Genomic DNA, 21,874 nt, shown 5'->3' with positions numbered 1-21,874 from the left:
TATTGCTGGTTCCTGGAACTAATCTTTTCCAGGCACTAATGGGCATTAAACACTGATACTGTCATTAATAAGTAGAAAAAACTTTCTCTTTTTTTATCCCTGTTCCATTAAAACCTGTACTAAATATTTTGATATTACTCCTAAGTCTAGCTTCTCCATGATTTCTAGACTTTGAAGCAGTTGGTAACTAGTCTGAACTGGAGGATCTCAGTTGCCCATAGAAAGGAATTACCCCCTGGACTATTTGAAAACAGTAGGACTTTTCCTGATGCTATGCTGTAATTGGTTGGTAGATGGCTCCTGGGGCTTGTGATTGAATATGTTGAAAATGGAATACACAGTTTGTGGAGGATAGAGTTTTATTGGATTTTTATTGTTAATCTTAGAATGAGAGAGAGAGTGTGTGTGAGAATGTGAGTGATTAACTAGTTAACACCAGAGTGAGCAAGCTGAAGGTGTGTGAGTCAGTACATGTGTTTGTGGAGGTTGTTAAGGTGTGGATCCCTGAGCAATTTGAGGGTGTGTTTCAAGTCTTTCAGTGCAGATCTTTGGAGGGTTAGAGAACAAGGAGAAATGAAGATATGGAAACTAGGAGGAGTCTGACATGCTCTCCTTGTGACTTAAGCCTTGAAAATGAGTATACCCTGGGTTCAAGCTTATTCCTATGAATGGTTTTAATCATTGGTAACATTGATTACAAAGCTCTGGAAGAATAAGGGCTGTGTGACATGAGACAAGTTGCTTCACTTATCCCTTAGAGCCATGTACAAAAATTCTGGGCAAGGGGCAGCTAGGTGGCATAGTGGATAAAGCACCAGCCTTGGAGTCAGGAGTACCTGGGTTCAAATCCGGTCTCAGACATTTAATAATTATCTAGCTGTGTGGCCTTCGGCAAGCCACTTAACCCCATTTGCCTTGCAAAAACCTAAAAAAAAATTCTGGACCCTGATAATTTGAGAAATGAAACAAATTTGCTAACTAATCATATTATCCTGCTTCAGAAGTTCTGTTCATACCATACATCCCAAGTTGTTCAAAATGAATGATTCAAATTTCCTCACAAAATACAGGATATTTCTGTTATGAAGCTTTGATTCCTGAAGTGCAGGCTTATATCTTGCTGTTGAGAGTCAATTAGAAGAATTGTGTCAACAGCAGTAGATTTAACAAGTCAGTGAAAAATAAGGATATTCTCTTTAAAAGGGCCAAGTTATAAATATTTTTAAGGAAAGACTTTAATTTGGACAATGATACAAATTCTCTGTGGACTCTTCTTGTAGTTTTCATTTTTAAAGCTCCCCATATTTTTGTTTTCCACTAGAGGGATTGATAGGAAGCAACACATTTTAAAATGGGGTCATTTCTGTGAAAGGCAATTCATTTTGCTGGTAATTTCTTTGTAGTCCCCTGGAAACTGTTGAGTGCTAATCAAGAGCATTCTTTTTCAGCTTCTGCTTAAATGACCATAGAAATAAGCATCATGGTATTGTGGCAGTATCATATGAGAAGTAAAGACAGGATATTATTGGGGATAAATATTGGGATGAATAATGGGATAACCACAGGAGATTATTACAAAGTGTTTATGGCAAAGAGAATGAAAACTATGAATCATAAAAAAATAATCCCATGCTTACAAATGTGTATCTTGCTTCACTTAATTTGGAGTAGTTCTGTGAAATCTTTGAAATTTTCTGTGTTGGTCTCCTGATTTCTAATTTCCTTTCCACCACCCCCCACCCCCCATCTGCTCTAGGCATGGTACACGTTGTGCTGGTGAAGTTGCTGCCTCAGCAAACAATTCCTATTGCATAGTGGGCATTGCATACAACGCAAAGATAGGAGGTAAGTGAAGGAATGGATAACTTCTCTTTCACAGGGCCTTCTTGATAGCTTAATTCACTACTTTTTCTCAGCACTCCCAGGCCATTTATCCTAAAGTCTTTACAAGAGACATGTATATGGGAATTGAGAGCATCCTCTAGGATGTTACCAGTATCTTTATCATTTTATAGGTAGCCCTGTAGGTTCTTCAAAAATGCTTGTTGATTGGCTTACTGACTGAAAAACAGAGAAATGATAAGATTCCCTGAATTTATTGTTTGTTGATTTCAAAAAAGGCATGTTATTTTGTTCAATGACAGACAGCCTTACAGACTCTTTTACAACAAACTGGTCTCCCAGGCATACATCAAAAAACATTCAGTATACCTTAGAAAAGGGACAGCTAGGTGGTACAGTGGATGGAACACTGACCCTAGAGTCAGGAGGACATGAGTTCAAATTTGACTTTAAACACTTTATACTTATTAGCTGTGTGACCTTGAGCAAGTTACTTAATCCAAGTGCCTTGAAAAAATCAAAACAAAGCAAGCAAAACAAAATATTAGAAGATATGAAATTAGAAATAATCCTACTCATTACTCCCCATACTAAACATCAGTCAATGTATAAAATAAGGTTAGTTATCTGCTTCCTAAAGCTATTCACCTCTGTGATTGAAGAGATCCTGCATAGATCATATGGGAAAGGTTTTTCCTTATGCATGGTTAGGTCCTCTAGATGCTCCTGTTTATGGATGACATTACAATGATTGCATAGAGCCCCAGCTCATTGCAGTATCTACTGGGAGAGATTTGTAACTTTAACCTATTTATATTTCCCAGATTTCAACATGCATTTGTGTATTGTCCTATGGAGTTTGTCCATCACTAAATATATCTAGTATAATCAATACAAATAGATTATAAGTTGAGTCCAGAGTTGCATGGAAGGATAAGAACAGGTTGGATAGTCTGGGAAATTACAAAGTTCATTTACTAACCCCCAAGCTTCCCCCAACCAAGGCCCATCTAGCATTCTATTAGAGAAAATGGAAAGAAACAGTGAGAGGCAGCAAGAGTGAAACACAGAAGGGGAGACTGAGAAAGAGATTGAAGCATCTTTTTAAAAACTGCACATAGCATAAAACCATAGCAAAATAGGCAGAAAATATCATAGACAAGTAGGATAACTTTGAAAGTTATATGTTGAATTTATCATTTATTTGCAAAGGTAGAACAAGATACTAAGCCATATATAAAATAGATTCAGTTTCATATTACACTATACAGTTTTATGAGTGATCCTCTTTTTTTGTTCAACTATGTGGAAAAAAACCCTGAAAAATTACATTCTACTAGTTTTACTATATGACAAGAAGACTTAAAAAACTCATTAGAAAAAATGAGTTTCAGTAGGTAATAGGGAGGCACATGGTGGATGTGAACAGCATATAACCAGCGAAGAATTCTAAAGAAAAAAAGAGACATGATCAAGTAAGTGTATAGTAGGAAGAGAACATGGCAAGAATGATAGATGGTAGGTGGACAACCAGGGTGCTCTCTGGGTGCTCTCAAATGTCAGAATAAATGGGAGGTTGACCATCACAATGAGTAGATCCTTTGTGATGAAATTATAGGATGACATAAACAAAAATTACAGAATGAGCAGGTATTAATGGGTTGTGTATGATCTGCATAACTTGAGGGAACTCCTGAATCTATGAGATCCCAACCATTTTTTATAATGGATAGAGTAAGAGTTCCTGGCTTATAGTCAAGAAGATCTAGGTTAAAAATACTGCTTCAGATATTTACTACCTGTGTAGCTGCACAAGTTACTTAACTTCTGTCTGCATCATTTTCCTATAAGGGGAAATGAGGATGATTTGCATCTACCTTATAGAATTGTCATGTGTATCACATAAGTTTTTTTTGTATATGTGCATATACACATCCCTCAGGTGTTATATACATGTCAGATGGTATTTCTTGCCCTGTCTATATTACATGATGCTGCCAGAAGATCTTACTAAAATATCTCTTTGCCAGACATCTGCCACTTCTTTCACAACCACCCCCTCCTGGAATCATGTCACCTCTAGGAGAAAATGCCAACTCCTTAGCTAAGCAAGAAAAGTCCACCATTATCTAGCCCCAACCTACCAATCTAGCTTTCTCTTTTATGCTCTGTGCAAGAACCCTCTGATTTAGCTGGTCTCAGTTACTAATTATCCTCTAAGCACTTCCTTCAAAATTTCTGCTCCCTTTCCTTGTCTTCTACTTTCTCTTCCTGTCTCATTTTCTCATGCTAATTCTACTAGCATTTAAGGACCAGTTCAAGTTCCATATCCTTCATCAAGTCTACCTTGACCATCTTAGTATACTCTTAATACACTAAGAGTTAAGGGGAGGAAAAGATCCTTTATATCTCTCATTTGGGACAGTTGATTATAAATACTACCTTTCATGTTTACTTTTTTTAATGTATTCATGTCTTACCTCTCCGTGATTTTAAAGAGCCTGAAATATTATATGAATCCTATAGTTTTGTGCTTCATTCATTTGTCATGTATTTCTTGAATAGCTACTACATGCATTACACTCTGCTAGCAGATGAAAGGTTAGAAAAAATCTTATGTAGTCAGTTGGCACTCAGTAAATATTTATTGAATGAATTTATAGCAAAAGCCAGTAAGTATTAGGCAACCAGGTAACAACCTCCTATGAAGTCTTTCCAATCATTTTCTTGTTTGGATATGTATTCATTCTTCCTTCTATAGATGAACTTCAGGAAACAAATAGTGGGGAAGGTGGCACTTCTGCCCTACCATCTCTTCCTTTTTACCTCTCTTCTCCCTTTTTAATTTCTTTGAACATAAGGCAACTTTCTCAGGGTACCTTGCATGTAAATAAAAGGGGGGAACAGATTCTCTGGAATCATCTTGCTTTAGTAAAGGTTTTCTGCTTTCAAAACAGGAATTTGAAACCTTTACTGAGCTACTCTTTGGCATCCATAGGCTAGGGTTTTTTGGTAATGACGATATTTATTGGGAAGGGTAATATTTACTGGAGAGCACAGATGACAGAATATCTAAAAGGGGCAATTATTTTTTTCTCATTTTCATGTAGATTTTATTTATTTTGAGTTTTACAATTTTTTCCCCAATCTTACTTCCCTCCCCCCCACCCCCTCAGAAGGCAATTTGCCAGTCTTTACATTGGTTCCATGTTATACATTGATCTCAGTTGAATGTGATGAGAGAGAAATCATATCCTTAAGGAAGAAAAATAAAGTATGAGATAGTAAAATTACATAATACTATAACGGGTTTTTTCCTAATTTGACGGTAATAGTCTTTGGTCTTTGTTCAAAGTCTATAAATCTTTCTCTGGATACAGTTGGTATTTTCTCCATTGCAGATAGCCCCAAATTGTCCCTGGTTGTTGCACTGAAGGGATGAGTAAGTCCATCAAGGTTGTTCATCACCCCCATGTAGCTGTTAGGTTGTACAGCATTTTTCTGGTTCTGCTCATCTCACTCAGCATCAGTTCATGCAAATCTTTCCAGGCTTCCCTGAATTCCCATCCCTCCTTGTTTATAATGGAACAATAGTGTTCCATGACATACATATACCACAGTTTGTTAAGCCATTCCCCAATTGAAGGAACTTCACTTAATTTCCAATATCTTTGCCACCACAAACAGGGCTGCTATGAATATTTTGTGCAAATGATGTTTTTACCCTTTTTCATCATCTCTTCAGGGTATAGACCCAGTAGTGGTATTGCTGGATCAAAGGGTATGCACATTTTTGTTGCCCTTTGGGGAATTCCAAATTTCTCTCCAGAAAGGTTGGATGAGTTCACAGCTCCACCAACAGTATAATAGTGTCCCAGATTTCCCACAACCCTTCCAACAATGATCATTATCCTTTCTGGTCATATTGGCCAGTCTGAGAGATGTGAGGTGGTACCTCAGAGAAGCTTTAATTTGCATTTCTTTAATAAGTAATGATTTAGAACAATTTATTATATGACTATGGATTGCTTTGATCTCCTCATCTGTAAATTACCTTTGCATATCCTTTGACCATTTGTCAATTGGGGAATGGCTAAAAGGGGCAATTATTATAGAATTAATTGGAAGAGTGTCTAACCTATCTTGTAATCTCTTTTTAAAATTGCTGTATTGAATAATGTTTAAAAATCCAAATGGGAGGAAAAAAAGAATTTCTCAATTAGCAAGTACTTAAGTTCCTACTAGGTACTAGTCTATATGTCAGCTAGGTAGCACAGCAGAAAGAATGCCAGCCCTGGAGTCAGGAGGATCTGAATTCAAATCCAGCCTCAGAGGCATTAGCTATATGACCCTTACTATTTTTTGCCTCAGTTTTCTCATCTATATAATGAGCTGGAGAAGGAAATATAAAATGAACTAGAGGAGAAAATGGAAAACCACTTAAGTATCTTTGCCAATAAAACCCCAAATGGGTCAAGAAGAGTCAGATATGACTAATTGATTAAACAATGAACAATGAAAAGGTGCTGGGCTCTGGGGATAAAAACCAGAAGTAAAAAAAAAGTCTAAACCTTCAAATAAGTTCTAGTCTATTGGGAAAGACAAGGTATGCATATATAGCTATATACCCAATAGATAAATAGATTTTGAGAGGGCACAGCAGCTGATGAGAATCAGGAAGAGCCTTATATAGAAGGCAAGATATTAGCTGAAGGAAACTGGGGATCAGGTGAGCTAAGGCATCTGATGTAGTGCATTTGAAAGACTCTTGCATTGTGTCTTTGCTACCATTCATTTTCCTGGTATTAGGCTGAGAATGTAGGTAGCCATCTACCTGGGTATGAGCTATCAGGATTTTTGCATTACTTCTGGAATTTTCCACTGGGGAAATTAAAAAAAAAGTTTTTCTGCTTTTTATGTAAATGAAAATATCTAGGATAATATCTAGGTATTCCCAAGCCTATATATTTAACCAAGCCGTCAAGAATGAGGTGTAATGTAAAGAACACTGAATTTGGAAAATCATGGACCTGAGATTGAGTCCAAACTCTGCCATTTAATATCTGAGTGGCCCCAAGTGAATCATTTAAAGTCCTTGGGTCTCAGGTGCCTCATATGAAAATTTAAAGGGTTTAGATTTAGATAAAGTCTAATATCTTAGCTCTTAGATCTTCCAAACCTATATAAACCCAGAATGGAGTTAATTGGGGTGGAGGTATATTCTCTCTCTCTCTCTCTCTCTCTCTCTCTGAAGTCAGGAGAGCGTACATTCCAGGAATGGGGATGACCAATATAAAGGCATAGAGGTTGTAGATGGAGTGCTGTATATAAGAAACTGAAAGAGAGCCTGATATTGTAAAGTATGGGAAAAGGAGTAATGTTGTTCGTCTTTTGTTTTTGAAGAGACCCATGAATCACAGGTGATAGCTTGACTTGCAAGTGAATTGGATTTAGGTGATGCAGAGTTAAAGTCATCAGCCTCACTCTTTCTGAGGCACCAGAGTCCAGTGGTAGGACAAAAATCAAGATGACTGTGATGGCCATCAACATAGAGGATGACCTTAGAGTCTAAATATCTGATCAAGTTCTAAATGTTCCACAGCCCCAGTGTCAGCCACCTTCATGGCCATTGTCACAAATTGTTCTCATCCATTCCACCAGGGAAAGTCTTCACATTCTTGAGGTAGACATTGCCCTGAGCCATTTACTGAGACATCTTACCGAGTCACTGTAAATGTCATAGTTTGGTAAACCATTTCCACAGACAGGCTAACTCAGGGGAATCAACAGAGTCAAATACAGCTGAGAGGGCCAAGTTCAAATCTGATGGTAGAAAAGGTCAGTGAAAGTCCCAGAAATAAAAATTGTCCTCCTCGAATCGAAAGATATATAAAAATAACTTACCCAATAAATATTTTAATAGCAGAAATTCAAATAATTACTTTTAAATGTATACCTATCTATATTTCTTTTCAGTGGATTCTTTTCTAGGGATGTGACTTAAATTTAAGGAGCATCCCCATTTAAACAAATTAATGTGATATATTTCTACACTGTGAGCCTCTTCTCAGTTCTTCAGATAAAAAAAAGAGGTAATATTGCTATATCTCTGGACTTAGTGATCTCTGAGGTGCCTTCCACCTCTAAAAATATATGCTTCTCAGTTTCTAACCACAACTCCAGAGGATTCATGATGAAATATACTACCCCTTTTCTGATAGAAAGATGAAAAACCAAATATGCTACATTTGTGTTTTCTTAGACATGACCAATATAGGAATTTGTTTTTCTTCTCTACACATTTATTACAAGGGCTTTGTTTTATTTTTATTTTCAGTTGTGGTAGGGGTGGTGAGGGTGGGAAAATTGGAGGGAAATTGGAGGGAAAGTATAGATTTTGTTTATTTGAAAAAATAAAATTCAATTAGAATAAAATTTGAGCTAATATATAGTTATGTATATATACATATATACATACATACATGTGTTTATCTACATAAGTATAAATCTATCCATACACACATAATCATACATATATGTTGGACACATAAATGTATGCATGTACAGATAAGTATGTATGGTTATATGTGTGTAGGTGTGTGTATATTAATATTTTTATGTATAATATCTAGCAATTATTTAGAGCTCATTATGGATTGGCACTGAGTTAAGTGTTTTCCAATTATTATTTCATTTGATCCTCACAACAACCCTGGTAGGTAGTTATTATCATCCCTATTTTATAGATGAGGAAACAGAGGTTAAAGTGACTTGCCCATGATCATACAGTTGAGGACAAATTTGAACTTAGGTCTTCCTGGCTCCAAGTCCAGCACTCAATCCACCTATTGGTTATATATATATATATATATATATATATATATATATATATATATATATATTTCTATAGATATGGATTTCTATTAATCAATTTGACCTGAATTTTCAGAAGAACAAAGCAAGCCTTTCCTAACATGTTCATATTCAAGTATTTTCTTTCTCATTGAAATTAGGTCAAATGAATAGTCTATATCTTTCTCACTTTATTTGGCCTTGTATTATCCAGGGCACCTGAATCTTTCTTCATCCTGAGATATAAAAATTTGAGGCCACAGAACTCATTTCACAAAAATGGTCCTAGGAAGAAACATGCCATGTGAAGAGTTACAAAGCATTGTTATTCTAGTGTCCTTGAAGATCTGTGCTTTTTAGTTTATTCACTGAAATAGATTTAGATTGAGTTTTTTGAAGTACAGATAAGAAGCAGATGCTATATGGCATTAGAGACACCAGTGTGTTCTTTTGCATCTCCTGATTGATGCAGATAATTGGAGTACAGATGATGGATGGATGGATGGCGTACAGATGATGGATGGATGGATGGATTAGTATATTTATCAGTCCTGATCATGGAGGGGCCTGAAATAAAGAAGGATCGGGGCTCTAATTTGGTCTTCTACTCTTACTGTATATCTAAACATGACTTTAAGGAATTCAGAATTAGAAGAGCCAACTCTATACATATTTATGTTTTTGTACAAGTATTTCTTAATAGAATTGATGTGTTCCTAAAGAGGTAACTGTACAATGTATTTCTGTAAATTGAATCATATTTTCTATCTGATTTTCATTTTTAAAAATGAAATATGTGCTCTAGAAAAAATATAACATTTAAATATAAAAATTGCAGGAAGTATTGACCATATACATCAAGTTGAAGAAATAGAACATTACTACATTGTTCTAGAAAGGGAGTGTCAATGGTTTTCCCTCTTGTTCCTCATCCATCATCTTTTTGTCTTCCCAGACCAAAACTTCCAAGATTGGCTACCACTCCCTTATAAGTGTTATCTCCTCCTTTAGAATATAAACTCCTTGAGGGCAGAGATTGCCTTTTTTTTTATATTCTCTCTCCAGGGCTTGGCAAATAGTACACTCTGAATAAACATCTTTTTATTCATTTACTCATCTAACTAAATGGTTCTAGTGCACATTCTTTACTGAAACTTAAAAAGTATATTTTATGCCAGAAACCTTATTCCCATGAAGCTGGAAACAGTGACAGAGAGATTTACCCTATATTTTCTCTAAACTTAGTCTATGTGTCTCTTAAATTAAATGTTTTATATTCAAGCCCTCTATATTCAAGTCACATCAAACTGTTATGTTGTTGGAGAGCTATCACTGAACTTTTATCATCTTTAATATCCCTTCTAAGTTCTTCAAATTAACAAGTAATGACCATCTACCACCTCCAAGAAATTATGTTAGGTACCAATTGGGTATATAAAAACTAGAATTAGCCCAGATGCCTGAGAAATTTACAAATTTGTGGATAGTAGTACAAATCCTTATAATGTGGAGAGTGAGGGAAATCGAAGGAGAGAATCAGTCAAAAGTTATGAGAAACTTTTTTTTAAGGCAATGAGGTTAAGTGACTTGCCCAAGGTCACATAGCTTAGTAATTATCAAATGTCTGAGGTCAAATTTGAACTCAAGTCTTCCTGACTCCAGGGCCTGATAGGGCCGGTGCTCTATCCATTGTGCAATCTAGCTGCCCCTAGTTATGAGAAACTTGAAGGGGAAGGAGATGGGGGTCAGTCAGTCTAGTTCTCATTGAAGAATTAGCAAATGAATTAGGTGTTGAATAGACAGAGATGTTGGCCATTTTCTTTACCCTGAGAAAGCCATTTCCCTTTTCTCAGAGTGTATCCTCATCTGTAAAATGGGTATGATTTTGTCAAGAGTATCTCTCATGGGGTTGTTGTGAAGAATGAATAACATAATGTACCTAACGTACTTTATAAATATAATCTAATGCTATACTAGGCATCCCAAAATAATTAGTTCCATTTTAAGCTCAATAGGTCTTGCACATACATACTCACATATATACATACACCCATGTTAACAAATGCTGTATATAGGGTGTCTCAAAAGAATTAGTGAAGTTTTAAGCTATTAGAGCTCAATAAGTTTTACATGTGTGTGCACAATTCTATGAACAAATTCTATACCTATTTTAGAAATAGTGCCATTTTAAGGTATTACATACAACTCAATAGCTTAAAATGATTCTTTTGAGATACCAGTATAGAATTTAATAGAAGTGTGTGTGTGTGTGGGGGGGTATATATACACAGATGCACAAACATATGTATACATATACATAAACCAATTAAACTTTAATAGTTTAAAATTGTACCAATTCTTTTGGGACACCCTGAATAATTTAGCAATTATCATTTATTTTTGTTATTATTATAGGTTGGAGTCAGATTGTGGTAAACCTCAAATTGCACAAGTCAGCATTTTGTTATTTGGTAGGCAATAGACAGGTATGGAATGTTTTTGAATAAAGGAATGGCAATCATAATGGCATATTTTTATGATTCTGACCTTGATCTCATTGGTTTAGGGAGCTACCCAAAGAGGAAACTCACCAATATCTATGGCTGTTCTGCAGCTTATAGTTTTAACTGTCAGGGGCACTGAAAGGTTAAATGATTCCCCGGATCATAAGACCAGCAAAAATCGGACAAAGGACTTGAACCCAGATCATTCTGACACCAAGGGCTCAGATTTCTGTCCAATACCATGCTCCTCCCAAGTCTCTTCCAATCCCTTCTGGCTTTTTCCAAAGGAGAAGTGGTAAATTAGTAAGTTTACTTGGGTAAAATGTCTTGAAGAGAGGATAGAATGTAGGTAGGAAGAATATTAGAGCCCACTTTGGTATGTTTGCAGTGGGAGTGGAGAGGAAGGGCTGGATGCTAGGGATAGTTCAGAATTAGAAACAATAGGACTTGGCAGCTGATTAGATGTGTGGGTGAGGGAGAGTAAAGAATCAGAGATGACTTCAAGGTTACCAGCCTGGAAGACTGAGAGAATAACAGCAACACAATAGAAATAGAGAACTGAAGGGAATGGAAAGATTTTAGAAGAGAGGACAAGTTCAGCTTAAAACACATTAGTTTGAAGGACCAGCAGAACATCCAGGTAGAGTTAGCCAGTTGGCAGTTAAAAATCTAAGACTGGGACTCTGGTGAGAAACTGAGGGTGGAGATACAGGTGTGACAGTCATCTGCATAGAGGTGATAATTGAAGCCATGGGAATGGATGAGATCACCCTAGGAGAGTATAGAGCAAGAAGAGGGCTGAAAATAAAACCTTGGGAAGGAGGGAGGATAAAGAGTCAGCAGAAGGGATAGAAGGAGTGGCAGAGAGTCATGAGAGTTTCTTTTCCATGACAGCTTGCTCATCTTTCTCAATGGGATATTTGGTAGATGGATATCATCATTCATAATTTCTTTACTTTAGATTTCTTCATAGTGATTCTCCTTGTTTTCCTTGTTAGTAATAAGCGGTAATTCTTAATCATTTATAATGACTGCTACCAAATATTCTTGGTGTTTGATGACTGAACTATTTTCCACATTCCATCAACTTTTTTAAGTTTGGGTTATAGTGTTCCAAAATAATAGAGAACTATAAGACAAAGGTCTAGGAAATTAAAACACAGAATCTGATTTTAGGTTTTTCTTATCTTCCAACCTCACATTTCCCCTTTGTAAGGTTGAAGCTGGTCAATCTGCTTATGGAGATCATTGAGAAATAAAGTTTCTGCAAAAGCATTCAATCTGAAAAATGCCATATAAATACATATAATATTATTATTGCTGGTGGTGGACATCTCTGCCTGAATTCCATTTTTTTAGGAGTCTAGGAATGGATCAATATCCTAGTGGTTTGCTTTCTTATTTTGGCCTCAATGACTAAGTACTAAAAACACTATATAGACTCTACCACTATCCTGTTATATGACTTTAAGCATAAGACTTTCTGGGTCTTGGTTTTTTTCATCTATCAAGTGGGAACATTGAACTAGATGCCTTCCAGTTATACCATTTATGAGTCTAAAATGTGCCCCTTGAGATAAGTGATTGATAAGAAGTTAGCAAGGACATTTAAACTCAGAGGAGGCTTTGAGGGCAATCTCCCCTTTTCTTGACAGAATTCACATTCCTTTTTTTTTCATTCATAGATCTTTCCCCCAACAATGTAAAAATTAGAGACTAATTCTCTTCCCCTCAATAGAGAAAAGAACACAGACACCTAAAAAAGAGAAGAGTGGATTTTATTCTGACTCTTCTTTCCTCCCATTTAATTCCTTCATTTCCTTTGAATTCTTAATTGTTCTGTCCTTTTCCCCCTTTCCCATGCTAATTTCATCCCTTCCATTTTCTATTTGTCTCTCCCTGGAGTCTCCCATGAAAATAATAATGGCTTCATTTCTGCATTACTTTTAAGGATTTACTAATCCATCTTATCCTAATATCACTCTGAAAAATGTCATTTCTCTGTCTTGCATATGACCAATTTCTTGTTTGCATCATGCTGGGTGTGACAGTGTAGTGATATTCACAGATTGCTTTTACATTTGGCATCTAAGCTGTTGTGGGTGAGGGCTTTTCTGAGGAATAGGATTTTTCTGTTCAACCAACTCTAGGTAGAATAGAGAAGTGAGGGATGGCAAAAGCAGGGCTAGAGAAAGTCAGTCAGTTGCATTTCTGGGGAAAATGTGCTGGTCATTTATCTAATTTTCCCTTTCCCCTTTTCTCCCCTCCCCCCCAAACTTTTGAGTAGTCCAGTGCCTTTTATCTACTTGCTCTTGGCCAATGAAGTAAATCACAGATTTATATGTGGCAAGTTGGCATGCTTTTTTGGGAAACCAGAAACAGACTAATGCTGTCACATTGACTGGAACTGATGTCAACACATGTCCCAAGTGCAATGACTTCATTCCTAGTTCTAGCTTAAAAGTACATTTTTGCCCTGTACTAAGGGATATAAGGTAGGGGAAGACTGTCAAAGGTAAAAAACTTTCCTGACAGAAGAACAAGTTGAATCAAGATCTCTAGAAGAATGAAAATCAAGTTAGAATCACCACAGTGTTCCTGTTTGAGTTCTGACTTTTATCTGTTTAGCATGACTCAAAACCCAGAGGAGAGTAATAAAAAGATTATGGTAAATCAGTTTTTCACTTATTAGCACTGAGTCCCTTTCCTAATTGTGTAAGCAAATTTTCCCTTTCTCTGATTTTGCAAGGGCCTCTTCTAATACTTCTCATACCTTCACTCCAAAGCCAAGGAACGTCAAAATCCTACTGGACATTATTAGCCTCATCATTCAGCTGCCTTTATTTTTTCATATAAATTTTAAAAAAAATTTTAGTTTTTCTTATTTTTTTCTAATTAGATGTTGAGATAGTTTTAAACATTCATTTTTGTAAAATTTTCTCCCTTTCTCCCTTCCCCAAACAGCAAATAATCTATTATAAATTCTACATGTACAATCATGTTAAAATATTTCAATATTTGTCATGTTATAAAAGAATATGAACAAAAGGAAAAAACCATGAGAAAGAAAAGTCAAAAGCAACTTTGAAAAGTGAAAATAATAAGCTTTGATCTGCATTTAGATTCCATAGTTCTTTCTTTGGATGTGGATGGCATAGTCCTTTAGAATTGCCTGATCACTGTATTTCTGACAAGAGCTAAGTTTGTCATATTTGATAATCACATATTTCAACCTCCTTTCTTACCTAGTTGAGTCACACGTCCTTATGACAAGTAGTTATACACCGAAGAGGAGATGAAACAAGAATCTAAATTCATAGAATCATGAATTTAGAGCTAGAAAAGATCTTAGAGGACCTCTAGTCCAACCTCCCCCCTTCTCATTTTACAAATGAGGAAACTGAGACCTAGAGTGGTTAAATAACTTGCCCAAGGACTTAATACACTATTACTAAGCATTTAGAGAGAATTTGAATCCAGGTCCTTTCATCTCAAAGCTAGGTCTCTTTTTGTTGTTATCACAATTTACCCTTAATTTTCTTCATTTTAGTTATTGGTAGCAGGAGTGGAAAGGACTCTAGATGTTGGAGGATCTACTTTTGTATTCTCAAAATGTGCTACTAACTACTTGGGAGACAAGTAAGATAACCTTTCTAGGTCTGTGCCCTCATCTATAAAATGTTATATTCCAACTCTTAATTCTGTGATCCTGTAACCTGACTTCTATTGTTTAACACTCTTCATCTGTAAAATGAGAATCACAATACTTATATCACTAACTGAGGATTGTTAAGAAGTAGCTTTGTAAACCTTAAAACTCTCTAGAAACATGAGATGTTATAAGCATAACTTTTTTTAATTAAAGATTTTATTTGTTTTGAGTTTTACAATTTCCCCCATCTTACTTCCCCCCCCACCCATGAAGGCAATTTGTCAGTCTTTACATTGTTTCTATGTTGTACATTTATCCAAATTGAGATAACAAGATCAGACAATAAGATAGCAGTTTTTTTTTCTAAATTAAAGGGAATAGTCCTTGAACTTTGTTCAAACTCCACGGTTCTTTATCCGGATACAGATGGTATTCTCCATTGCAGACAGCCCCAAATTGTCCCTGATTGTTGCGCTGATGAAATAAGCATGTCCATCAAGGTTAATCATCACCCCCATGTTGCTGTTAGGGTGTACAGTGTTTTTCTGGTTCTGCTCATCTCACTCAGCATCAGTTTATGCAAATCCCTCCAGGCTTCCCTGAATTCCCATCCCTCCTGGTTTCTAATAGAACAATAGTGTTCCATGACATACATATACCAGTTTGCTAAGCCATTCCCCAACTGAAGGACATTTACTTGATTTCCAATTCTTTGCCACCACAAACAGGGATGCTATGAATATTTTTGTACAAGTGATATTTTTACCTTTTTTCATCATTTCAGGATATAGACACAGTAGTGGTATAAGCATAACTTTTTAAAAGTATTCTGATTTCCTAATCTATTTTTCAATTTGTAAACTCAAAGGGATCTTCTTTGACTTTTGATTGAAAGATGTTTGGGGGAAAGAAAATAAGTTACTATTTTTAATGATGGCAACCTAACATTGAGTTCATGGTAGGGGAGAAATGCTGGCATTTTTTTATTGAACTAAAATTTTAAAACCAAATGGTTTGTTACATGTGTGTACTTTGCCTTTGGTCTCAGTGCCTGAGAAACCCACCTGGAGGATAAACTAAGGGCTATTTCCACAATCATCTCTCCCCTATACAACATTTCCGTTAAGAACATGCATTTTTCCTATTTATGTTTACTATTTTTCTTAGAAGGAAAAGAAAACCAAACTCCCACTTTCCAGTAAATGTCTTAGCTCAATATTTTGTGTAGGAAGCTCAATCATTTTCTCCCCTTTCATAAACATGAAAATGTTAAGTACATAATAGCCAAATTAATCTATGCTAGTAAATTGGCTAATTATGCTAATTTTGAATTTGCAGAATTCAGTCCCATTAGTATTTTCATTAACTAGTTCATACTTTTGAGTATTTTAAGGAAGGATTTTAAGCTACATATTAATCTCAGCTGCTTCTAAGTGCATCTTCAGCAGTAATAGGGATTAAAATGTGTTAAAAGGTTTATGAGATTAAGCAAATTTATTTAAGATGCCAATTTAGAAGCTAGCGCTAACAAGTGAAAGGTTTGCTTGCAGTCTTTTTTTTTAAATTTCTCTTTCTAGATTCTGAATTATATAGGAGTATAGTGAGAACCCAAGGCACTTCTACTTTGATTTTTGTTCTTCTAAAGTTTCACTTTTTTTTTTTTGTTCTTTTATCTGGGCAAGTTCTTCACTCTTGCCTGATTGCTTTTATCTTGTATTTTTTGGTTCAAGTGAAATATGGAATATGGAAATATAGTGATTATACCCTCACCAAGAATACCAACTGAGTGCAAGGTCAAAGTCCGATTTCAGTAGGACATAAAATGAATGCTTTCTGGATTTTCCAGTAGATAGATCTAGACCATATCTGTATGGGTAGAGTGAATCATCCAAATCATTGTGTTTAATTACACTGATGTCGTGGGATCTCTTGATGTTGAGCCACTACTGCTTCTTCCCAGACTCATTAGAGATAATAGAACCTGCTTCCAGAACCATCAATGAAGAAAGAAAACATTGTGTAAAAGGGATCACCTTTGCCAATACCAACTGTCACCAATGGGCAAATAATTCCATGAGCCCCAGAAGTGGCAACATCCTTCAAACCTTGGTTCCTGCTTTCAGACCCAGCCCTGGCAACCTTCATCCTGAGAAAAACCTTAATGGAGGTGTTGACTGACACCTGCTTCTATAGGAGCCACAGCTACTGAGGATCCAGGGAAAAAAAAAAGGGAGCGGGTGACAGTTACCAGGACAGCACTTGGCACTGTCAAATGGTTCAACACCAGAAACATATGATTTTATCAATAGAAGTGACATTAAAGATTACAATAACATCTATTTTGCCATTATACCCCAGGAAGCCATGGGACCTCTGCTTTTGACTTTCTGCCACTCTCTATATGTGTTTTCTCCCCCCATTAGAATGTCAACTACTTGAGAACAAGAATTGTCTTCCTTTTGTACTTGTATTTACAGTGAATAACACAACACTTGGTACACTGTAATTGCTAAATAAATGCAAGTTATTTCCTATTCATTCACTCTCACTTGAAGTCCAGAATAGTGAATATATATAATTTCAACCTTACAACAAATACAATGTTAATTTGTAGCTATGTGTTTTTCTTAATATCAATTCAACAAACTTTTAAAAATTCCTACTAAAAAAGAAGCTGCTTATATTTAAAAAGTAAATAGTTTCTGCCTTGGAGAAGTCACCTGATAAAGAAAAAAGCCAATTACAATAATAATTCAAATTTGTAGTGCTTTACAGCTTGAAAAGTCATTTCCATACAATAACCCTGTGAGGAGGATATTAATGATATAGTTCTTGCTGTTTTACAGGTAAGGTTTAGTAAATGACCTGTCATAGTCCCAAAAAGGTCAAAATTGATTCCAAGTCCTAGTGTTTTTTCATTCCCATAAAAGAAGTGAATGTCCAAACTCCAAGGAAGCTTGATAAGGAAGCCAGTTGAGGAAGCTGATACTCGTTCAGACACATTAAATTCTTGATACAGCTGAAAGAGGGCAAGATTTGAGGTCAGAAAACATGGGCCCAAAACCTGACATTGCCACTTGCTACCTATATGATCTTCAGCAAGGAACTTTGCCTTTATTGGGCTCACTTTCCTAAATTGTAAAACAAAAAGGTTGAATTCTGAGGTCCCTCCCAGTTCTAAATCTATGATCTTATGACTCTATAAACTATACTAGAACTATTATACAATGGTAATCACCACAGAGCAAAATGCATCCTAAGGTAATACATTATTATTATTATTATTATTTATTATATTATTATTATCTAGCATTTACATGGAATTTAAGGTTTGCAAGCCACTTTCCAAATATTATCTCATTTGAGTCTAACAATCCTGGGAGAGGGGTGCTATAATTATTATTATTATTATTATTATTATTATTATTATTATTGCCATTTTACAATTGGGAATTTGAGGCAAAGCTTAAATGACTTGTCTAGCTAACATGTATCTGAAGCTAGATTTGAATTCAGACCTTTCATCTACTCTACCATCTAACTGCCAATAAATCTCTTTGTCTTTGACCTCATTGAAGAAAATGAAGTACTTAAAATATCTCATTTTATAAGGCATTTCATTTATATTCAGTATCAGATAGAAAGGCCATTTCATCCCTGTTCGTATTTCATCCAGCCATGCAAAATTGCAACCCATTTATAATGGTTCCATCCAATGTGTCTTCCTGTCCAGAACCTTCCTTTTCACAACAGGTGATCTAAGGATTTCTTTTGATATCATGAGGATTTCTGTTTGTTTGTACCTGTTATTTCATCATCATAAGAGAAATATCTAACTTCCTCTGCCATGAAGATTCACACTTTCTGCAACTTAATAATCTTGGGAATGAGTTACCTGAGTCAAAGAGACATTAGATGACTTGACTTGCCCAGGGTATATGGTCAATATGTGTCAGAAGTGGAATTTGAATATAGGTCCTCTGACTCTGGAGTTGACACTGTCTACCATACCATGCTTCTTCCCTGAGAATAAGTTGACCCAATGGAAGGATCACAAATGAGAGTGTGAAATAATGTGGTACTACGTGGTGAACTAATTCCAGTTACTTTCTTCTTGGGAAAGAGGGGATATGGTAACCAGAGAGAAGTGGAAACAGCAAGAAGCTTCTTCCAATTCTTATTTATGACTGGGTAACAGCTTATCTCCCAGGCGTTTCTTATAATAAATATGAATGCAAATATCCCCTGACAGGTTTGGAAGCCATAGCGATGGCCCTTTTTTTAATTTGCCTTTTCAAATGAGTGTTGTGATGTGTGTGCATATTTAGAGGAAATGAGATCACTTTGTCTCTAGCAACAATAAAAACTGACAAAAACCTTTAGATTTGTAACGTTTCTAAGCAGCTTCATAGGAAAAAAAATAAACCTCACTTTACGGAGAGCTACTGATCATGAGCAGAACCTACTGTAGAATAGTGATTCTCAGAGGATTTACTAAAATAAACTTGGGATTAATGAGCAAAAGTTGTTGAGGGAGGCCTATTTGTCACACTCCAAAAGCGACAATCTAATTTTATTTGCCACTATTCATTGCTCTTGCATTGCTTTTTTCTGACTGTAGGCAAAATACATTACAACTCAGTAAACAAAAAAGTGGGTCTAGCATTTTCCCCCTTCTCTTGAAATTCTTTGCTGTCTGTACTTTCAAAATCTTATTATTATCCCCTTTTCTCCTTTTTATTGTTTTTGAACTTTAATTTCCCAGAAAGTTTTCAGGAAAGAAAAAAAATAATTGTCATATGAGAACATTGGATTTAAATGGTGATGTTTGTCTTTCATTCTTGAAGAAGGCCATGACTTGAGGGAGGTGAAGCCATGACAAGTATGTGAAATGGATTTGAGTAGGGGGGGCACTGTGCTAAGTCACCAGCTTCACATTCTACTCCAGAGCCATCTGGTTCAAGTGACCAGATATGCATCAGAACCACTGGAGATGACCTTGGAATCGAGGCAGTCAGGGCTAAATGATGCCTAAGGTCACACAACTAATAAGTGTCAAGTGTCTGAGGTTGGATTCAAACTCCTGTCCTCCTGACTCCTAAGTCAGTGTTCTTGCTACTGCACCACCTGGTCCTTTATTTAGATGTTTAGCTTCTTGAAGGCAGTAACTGATTTCTGCCTCTTCTTGAATCCTTAGTGCTTAATAAAGTGTCTGGCATAAAACAGGTGCTTAATAAATGTTTATTGACTGATTAACTGATTTAGAATTTTTGTTCAGTCATTTCTGTCAATCATTGGTTTTTCATGACCCCATTTGGGGTTTTCTTGGCAAAGATACTGGAGTGGTTTGCCATTTTTCCTTCTCAAGTTCATTTTGCAGATGAGGAAACTGAGACAAACAAGGTTAAGTGACTTGCCTAGGGTCACATAGCTAGTAAGTGTCTGAGGCTGGATTTGAACTCCGGTCTTCTGTATTCAAACTTCATCTCTGTCACTTATCCTCAATTATAATGTTGGAACTTAACCTCCTTGGGCCTCAGTGAATAATAATAAATTATTAAGACCAAGTTTTTACTGTTCTTACATACCATCATGCTTATACTGGAATCAGGAAGACCAGAGTTCAAAGGTTACTATAAGTACTCCTCTAATTATGAAACTATCTTAGTATAGTTAAGGTGTGATTTAGTTTACCACAAAAGATTTTAATTGTTAAAGTGATAACATAATGAATTAGGCACTATATTTAGAATGAAAGAACCTAGCCTGAATCCTGACTTGCTTACTGGCTAAATGACCTTGGTTAAGTCATTTAAACAATTATTAGACTCTTTGTTTTTTCCAACTGTAAAATGCACAGCTTGGACAAGATGATCATTAAGATTTCCTCTAGCTCTAAATTCTGTGCTCCTTTTACATAAATCATTCTTTCTTTGATCAAGAAATAACACGAATAGAATTTCCTGTTGAGAAAGAATCTGCCTTAATACCAACCTAGATTTCTTCAGTGAAAATAAGCCAGAGACACAAAGCACTGGGTTGCTCTGAAATGTCATCATTCATGTAATGTAATGGCTACATTTTTGCCCCACAAAAGCTCTCTCTAGGATTCACTTTTGAATTATAGTTACAGTACCATGCTGGTAAACCCAGCACCTATCATCTTGAAAAGAATCTTTCACCAAGGCAACAACATCAAGTCAGTATGCAACTAAAATGATTTGTCCAAATTATTTTTGTACCCAAAATGTACAAGAAATAGTCTTTCATTAAAGAAGCAATTATTATTTTTCTTCCATTTGTCACTTCCTGATCACTTTATACACAAATGACTAATATGGGAACAGCAGGTTTGCTCTGAAAATATCTATCTTTTCTTTAGGCAGCTTGTCATTGTTGTTTGTGAAAATATATGCTTCATTAAAATCCAAATAAATTATGCTTTAGGGTATATCAGTCAAACTTTGAAAAATGATAATTAGAAACAGATACTTGTGAATTGCCTTAGTTTTTTATTTCCATATATTTTTAAATGTTTCTTAAAAGCTATTTGTTTCTGTTCAAAAAAAATTATGCTTCATTAAAAAGATGCATGGTTTATAGACCTAGAAGTCTTAAAATCATCAAAGAGGCTCTTTATAAAACAGGTAATTAGAATTAGGCCATAGTCATCTGTAGATTAACTGATTATTCTGTCTTTAAGTTCCTATTTTGAAATTTTTGATTTGTACACAGTTCTGTGTATTTGTATCCAAGAAGATTCAAGACTGGACTTGTAATAGTCTGTCTACTAATTGTGCTGTTTTTGGACTCATATAATCTAAGATAGATTTGGTGGTCCATGGGTACAACCTTTGTAGGAATCATGTGAATAGCTGCTGTGCTTTTCAGTAGTTCAACAAAAAGAGAGTTTAATGAATTTGGAAATCCAGACTAATGGGCTGCCCTGGAATTCTCTCAACTCAGAATGGATTTATCTTGGAGGAAAAACAGGATAGGATGGTTAGGGTAAGGTTCAGAAATC

The 21,874-nt window shown here is 35.7% G+C and overlaps 1 protein-coding gene across 4 annotated transcripts in view; it reads left to right on the top strand.

Annotated features, from left to right (window-relative positions):
- Positions 1-21,874, top strand: part of PCSK6 (proprotein convertase subtilisin/kexin type 6) — a 280,328-nt gene that overhangs the window by 103,983 nt on the left and 154,471 nt on the right. For 2 of the 4 annotated variants that reach the window (XM_074234239.1, XM_074234238.1), the window contains exon 4: positions 1,757-1,845. The exons of the other annotated variants lie outside the window; for them this stretch is intronic. In XM_074234239.1, the coding sequence (XP_074090340.1) occupies positions 1,757-1,845 (89 nt within the window). The remainder of the gene's footprint in view (positions 1-1,756; positions 1,846-21,874) is intronic. 4 annotated transcript variants of the gene reach the window in all.

The sequence above is a fragment of the Macrotis lagotis genome, chromosome 4, assembly GCF_037893015.1.
Source record: "Macrotis lagotis isolate mMagLag1 chromosome 4, bilby.v1.9.chrom.fasta, whole genome shotgun sequence".
NCBI lineage: Eukaryota > Metazoa > Chordata > Mammalia > Peramelemorphia > Peramelidae > Macrotis > Macrotis lagotis.
Note: the sequence above shows the minus strand (reverse complement) of the source record. Positions and strands in the feature narration are given on the sequence as shown.